Genomic DNA, 7,179 nt, shown 5'->3' with positions numbered 1-7,179 from the left:
TTTTTCTGAAAAGGTTCATTAAATAGATTTTTAAATGATAGACAATTCTGGAAAGAAATAAGAATAAACCAAAGAACTGAAAAATTAGGTCTATCCTGCAGAAGCCCAACCTGATGAAGACTATTCTATTCTTGACTGTATTTTGGTGTCTGTCATGGGAACTCTGGAATTTTTTGCCTTTGTGGTTGGGAAATTCAGCTCCTTTCCAGGCTTCCTATGTACTTGCTTTCTTGTTAAAAGTGTGTTTTGAAATGTTGCTTGATCTTTCCTTTAATAGATATTTATTTCCTGAGTAAATGCATTAGTTGCAGAATTTTTCCCATTTATGTCATTAAACTCCTGGCTAAGGGCACTGCAGGTTATGAGATATCATACATGCAAAAAGGAGTACTGGAGCTATGTTAAGTGTATAGGTGTAAAATGACAATTAAATAAATGTTTTTTTAATTTTAAGTAATAGAAAAATCATTGATAATGCCTCATATAATGTCTGTGTTCTGAATCAAAAATTTAAAGCAAACTTGATTTATTTTCATTTTGTGCCAGCACACTGACATCTGTACATTGATTTTTTTTTTTCCTTTTTGTCTTTTTTACTGAGCGGTAACGGGATTGCAACCCTTGGTGTCGCGCCCATACCGGGGGACCGGCAACGGGATCGCAACCCTCGGTGTTGCGTCCGCACCGTGCTCAGCCAGTGAGCTCCTTTTTGTCTTTTTTACTGAGCGGTAACGGGATTGCAACCCTCGGTGTCGCGCCCATACTGGGGGACCGGCAACGGGATCGCAACCCTCGGTGTTGCGTCCGCACCGCGCTCAGCCAGTGAGCGGGAACCGGTCTCCACATGGGATCTGAACCCTCGATGGGAGCACCGCCGCGCTCCCAAGCGGCGCACTCTCCAGTGCGCCACTGGGCTGGCCCTGTACATTGATTTTAATGGCATTGATTCCTGAACATCTCATTTATTTTTGAGATTTGGTTTAAAGCAGTGAGGACATCTAGTCTTAATATTTTGTAATATTTTAATGTAATTGAATAACAAGACATTATCCAAAACTATGAAGTTGATATGATTATAAAAATAAGATTAAAAATGAGCTTTAGATATATGAGGGATCTTCAAAAATTCATGGAAAGCTTTGTATTATCTTTTGATCTTGTTTTTCCACGAACTTTTTGAATTACCCATGTATATACTTTTGTTGGTCATAGAGTGTAAAACTTCCCACCAAAAGTAATTAATTTCCAGCTGTAATTACTCATTTCACATAAACCTGCGATTACACTGTCCTTCAGAATCTTCAAAGCTCCTCCTCCTCAAAATAGTAACTTTATTTCACCGTCTCTGCTTTGAGAATCACTGTTGGAATAAGCGTTGTTTACTAAGGAGGATTGTTGATACTCTTCAGGTAAATTGAGGAGGAAAGAATTTATGTTATCTTTCATCTGTACACCACAGCCTTGGCTTCTCATTCTAATTCCCTAATCCTGTTATTTATGTGTCCAAGTTTTGTGGGTTTTTTTAATGTGCTTCTCACATCTTCTGAAATAAAGGACACATAACTGGTCATTTATTTTTTGGTGTTTTCATGATATTGCAGAATTAAAGGTTGAACTCATGGCTTCTACTTTGTTTTCCATACTGTTAATTTATAAGCTCTTAACAGAATCTTAATAAATAACTTCTTTGACATTTTTTCTTTTTCTAGGGATAGGGGATCAGATGCATCATGGAAGAATGATCAGGAACCACCACCAGATGTAAGGATAAGCCTTTTTACACAATATTTTAGGAAGTAGAGCAGGACTTAATCTTAAAAATTAATCATTCTTGACCTTAAGGAGGTCATTAATACTCCTCAGAGTCATACTGTCTTCCCCTAGCCCATGCGTTCTCCTGCTTTCCTAGTTGACTGTTTTATACCTTTCAGTAAAAGTGGTTGATCATTTTAGACCAAAAAATTTTTTTCAGTTATATTTTATTAATTACTTTATCAGCTTATTTACCTTATAATTTCCTATTTTTATGAACTTTGTTGACATCTAGTAAAGGTAGGATATCATTATTTTAAAAAATTGTATTCAGTTTAGTAAATTCACCATATACAACATGAAGACATTTATTATGGTGCTTTAAAAAAATAAGCTGTCCTTCTTTGGGAGGTACAAAATTATTAGGATCTACCTACTTGTCCATTTTTTGCATTGTAAGTACAGCCATGTGCTGCGTAACGACATTTTAGTCAATGACAGACCACATATATGATGGTGGTCCCATTAGATTATAATGGAGCTGAAAAATTCCTTTTGCCTAGTGATGATGTCATGTCGCATCTCAGTGTTGCTCACATGTTTACTCACATGTGTTACATGTTTGTGGTGAGGCTGACTAGGAGCAATAGGCTGTAGACTAGGTGTGTAGTTGACTATACCATCTAGGTTTGTGTAAATACATTCTGATGTTTGCACAACCACAAAATCGCTTAATGACACAATTCTCGGAACTTATCCCTGTTAAGCTGTGCATGAAAGTACAAAAATTGCAGCAATGAGTGTATTCATTTCTTGAAAATAGTATGAATTTATATAGTATTAAAAGAAAAAATATAATTATTACGTGTAAGAGTTTTTAAATGTACTCAGCAGTTCTAATGAAGTTTTTTAGTACTGTAAATTTTTGATATCTGTCCCATATGCCCATAGCATTAATAGTACTTATTTATTATATTCTTGGTTTATCTACTTTCTCATTTGACTGAATAGTTTCAGAGAAAGGAATGTCTTTCATGTGAACTCAGTACTTTCTAATGTCTGGCAGTTACCAGATTTAACTTGACCTTAAAAATCTTAGTACATTAAGATCAGTAATAATCCTGCATTTGAAGATACTAAAATTAGTAGGTGTTTTTGAATTTGATTATAGATTCTGAGGTATATAGGCTCTTAGTTGATGGAGGATTTGATCTAGAATGTATGTCAGCAAGGCCATTCTGAAAATTCCATAGAAACACTTTTATATTTCGGGCCGGCCCGTGGCTCACTCGGGAGAGTGCGGTGCTGATAACACCAAGGCCCCGGGTTCTGATCCCATCCCCAGATGGCCGGTTCGCTCACTGGCTGAGCGTGGTGCTGACAACACCAAGTCAAGGGTTAAGATCCCCTTACCGGTCATCTTTAAAAAAAAAAAAAAAAGAAACACTTTTATATTTCGGGCCGGCCCGTGGCTCACTCGGGAGAGTGCGGTGCTGATAACACCAAGGCCCCGGGTTCTGATCCCATCCCCAGATGGCCGGTTCGCTCACTGGCTGAGCGTGGTGCTGACAACACCAAGTCAAGGGTTAAGATCCCCTTACCGGTCATCTTTAAAAAAAAAAAAAAAAGAAACACTTTTATATTTCGGGCCGGCCCGTGGCTCACTCGGGAGAGTGCGGTGCTGATAACACCAAGGCCCCGGGTTCTGATCCCATCCCCAGATGGCCGGTTCGCTCACTGGCTGAGCGTGGTGCTGACAACACCAAGTCAAGGGTTAAGATCCCCTTACCGGTCATCTTTAAAAAAAAAAAAAAAAGAAACACTTTTATATTTCATTTTATTTCTTCTTTTTAAATGTGCTCACATGTGTACACAGTGAGCCTGTTTTTATATGTTTTTATATGAAACATAATCTCTGTTTTGGGGTATAAATAGAATAATAAAATGCCATTCAAGAAATCATGGCAATCATAATATATACAGTTCATACATCTTGGTTTTCTGGTGGGTTGTAACAGTGAATTCTAATTCTTAATTACTTGTAAATTTTCACTTGTAATTTTAAATGGTTTTTTTTCTTAGAAGTTGGGTCATGTGTGTATCTGCTTATAAAACCCTTTTCTACAGTCTTATCTAAATAACATCCTCATGATTTTTTATATCCTTACTTTGTCTTATTATTGATTTATATTCCCTACTATATACTTGAAATTATATTATTAAAAGAGTTAATACCTTAAACTTGTAAAGAATTAAACCTGTAAAGTATTTAGAACATTGCCTGGCATACAATGGGTATGTGTGTTTTGAATGAATACTCATAGGACTTTCTATTTTATTTTTATATTGGACCTGATAATGTGTGTAATTTGCTAAGTCCTGACTACTTCCTTTGGCAGCTGGCACAAATCTTAAGTCTAAGCTGGAAGTTAGACTTCTAGCCAGGGAACACCCATATCTGAAGGTGGTTAAAAATTGGCATTTTAAAGTTACCTACCTGAAACTTTCTAGGAATTAGAAAAACAAACAAAAATCAAGATCTTACTCATCTTGATTACTGGCCAGTGTTAATTAAGAATCATGAGACAATTATCAAAAAATACTTTCTTTTTCTACCATGTCTAACTAATCCAGATATTAGTAGAAAATATTATGTACTGAAAAGGGTACTTTTTTTTCAGGGTCAATAGTAAATAATAGGCTTATTTTCCTCACTTCCAACTATGTACTATTGAATTGGCAAATACTTCTAACATATACTTTTCTCTGCAAGGCCTTAGATTTCAGTGATGATGAAAAAGAAAAAGAAGCCAAACAAAGGAAAAAATCTCAGATTCAAGGCCGGAAAAAACTCAAGTCTGAATTTAATAAGCCGGGTGAGTGAATACAATATGTAGTCGTTTTTAATCTTCATTTACATCTGTATAAGTTCATCAATAATAAAACTGAAGGAAACAACTGGGTTCTCTCTATTTACTTCCCTGCATTCAGCCAGCATCTTCTAGTCTGTAACTTGTCTTTTTATCCTCTTAAGAGGGCCTTTTGCAGAACAAAAGTTTTAATTTTGAGGAAGCCCAATTTATCAGTTTTCCTTTTGGAGAGTCTGAGAACTTCTTGCCTAGCCCTAGATCCTAAAGATTTTCTCTTAATTTTTTTCCTAAAAGTTTTGTAGTCTTCTTTTTTACATTTTACATTTTTGGTTCATTTTGAATTAGATTTTGTATAGGATGTGAAGTTTAGGCCAATCTTCATTCTTTTGCTTATGAATGTATAATTGTTCCCATACCATTTATTGAAAAGGTGTAGTTCCTCCAATGAAATGATTTTGACCTTTGTCAAAAATCAGTTGGCTATATTTGTGTTGATCTATTTCTGTGTTCTCTGTTCTGTTTCATTTATCTATGTGTCTATACCACACGGTTTTGATTGTTGTAGCTATAAGTCTTGAAATCAGATAGAGTGATACCTTCTGCTTTATTCCTCTTTTTCAAAATTATTTTAACTATTCTAGTTCCTTTGTACTTCAGTACAAATTTTAGAATAGTCTTCTCTATGTCAATAAGAAATCCTGCTTACATTTTGATAGGAATTGTGATTAATGTGTATATGAGTTTGGAAAGAATTGACATTTTAACCATGTTAAGACTTCCATTCCAGGAACATGGTAGTCATCTCCATTTATTTAGACCCTCTTTGATTTCAGCAACATTTTGTAGTTTTCAGAATATAAATTATCTTTATGTTTTCCAGTTTATTGTCTTTAGGTATTTTCCGTTGTTCTGTCTCTTTCCTCTCTTCCTTCCATTCGGTTGTTGAGCTCATCTATTGAGGTTTTTTAGGGCTTTTGTTTTTTATTTTTTTATTGAGAGGAAAGTTGATATACCATATACTCTCTACTCCCACCCATGCATAGCCTCTCTCATTATCAGCATTTCTCAGAGTGGTACGTTTTTTACAACTGATGAATGTACACTGACATCATAATCACCCAAAATCATAGTTCATATTAGGGCTCATTCTTGGTGTTGTACATTCTATAGGTTTGAACAAATGTGTAATGACATGTTTCTGTCTTTATAGTGTCATACAGAGTATTTTCACTGCCCTAAAATTACTCTGTGCTCCACGCATTCATCACCCAATTTTAGATTACCATTAATAATATGCATTTAGATTTCTCCATGTCTTTTCATGGCTTGAGGGCTCATTTATTTTTAGCACTGAATATTATTCCATTGTCTGGATGTAGCACAATTTATTTATTCCTTGACCTCCTGAAGGACATCTTGACTGCTTCCAAGTTTTGGATGTTACAAATAAAGTTGGTACAAACATTCGTGTGCAGGTTTTTGTGTGAACATAATTTTCAACTCATTTTGGTAAATACCAAGGAGTAAGATTGCTGTTTCACATACTAAGTAAGTTTAGTTTTGAAAGAAACTGTTAAACTGTCTTCCAAAGTGGCTGTACTGTTCTGCATTCTCACCAGCCATGGATGAGAGTTTCCATGGGTCCACATATTTGCCAGCATTTTGTGGTGTCAGTGTTCTGGATTTTGGCCAAGTTTAGTTTTGAAAGAAACTGTTAAACTGTCTTCCAAAGTGGCTGTACTGTTCTGCATTCTCACCAGCCATGGATGGGAGTTTCCATGGGTCCACATATTTGCCAGCATTTTGTGGTGTCAGTGTTCTGGATTTTGGCCATTCTATAATAGGTGTGTAATAGTATTTTATTGTTTTAATTTGCATTTCTCTGATGACATGGGATATGGAGCATCTTTTCATATACTTATTTACCATCTGTATATCCTTTGATGAGGTATCTGTTCAGCCCTTTTGCCCATTTTTTTATTGGGTTGTAACAGTCCTATATCAGCTATGTGTTATGCAAATATTTTCTCCCAGTCTATGGCTTTCTTTTCATTCTCTTGACTGTGTCTTTCACAGAGTAGAAAAATTTAATTTTAATGAATTTCAGCTTATTAATTCTTTCATGTATCATCCATTTGTAGTCCTATCATCAATCCAAATGCTGTTCCGTTGATCTTTCACCAATACTGTACTGTTCTAGTTATTGTAGCTTTATAGTAAGTTGTAAAGTCAGATAGTTTTAGTCCTCCAACTTTGTTCTTCTCCTTTAATATTGTCCTTTGGGTTTCTTATTTCAATTATTGTAATGTTCAGTTCTAAAATTTCTGTTTATTTTATATCTTTTATTTTACTTTTTGCTGAGACTTTTTTTTATTTTTTAGGCATATCATAATAACTTGTTGAAGCATTTTTATGACTGCACTAATATCTTTCTTGATTAATTCAAACGTCTTTGTTGATTTCCCTTTTTCATTTAATTTGAAATCTTCCTGGTTCTCTTTATGAATGATTTTTTATTGAAACCTAAATATATTGGCTATATTTTTTGAAATTCTGG

At 35.0% G+C, this 7,179-nt stretch overlaps 1 protein-coding gene across 1 annotated transcript in view; it reads left to right on the top strand.

Annotated features, from left to right (window-relative positions):
- Window positions 1-7,179, top strand: part of NAF1 (nuclear assembly factor 1 ribonucleoprotein) — a gene marked incomplete at its 5' end in the record, with an annotated part of 43,130 nt that overhangs the window by 34,351 nt on the left and 1,600 nt on the right. The window contains 2 exons of the mRNA XM_008588255.1: window positions 1,710-1,761; window positions 4,526-4,628. Of these exons, the coding sequence (XP_008586477.1) occupies window positions 1,710-1,761; window positions 4,526-4,628 (155 nt within the window). The remainder of the gene's footprint in view (window positions 1-1,709; window positions 1,762-4,525; window positions 4,629-7,179) is intronic.

The sequence above is a fragment of the Galeopterus variegatus genome, unplaced genomic scaffold, assembly GCF_000696425.1.
Source record: "Galeopterus variegatus unplaced genomic scaffold, G_variegatus-3.0.2 Scaffold4744, whole genome shotgun sequence".
Lineage (NCBI taxonomy): Eukaryota > Metazoa > Chordata > Mammalia > Dermoptera > Cynocephalidae > Galeopterus > Galeopterus variegatus.
Note: the sequence above shows the minus strand (reverse complement) of the source record. Positions and strands in the feature narration are given on the sequence as shown.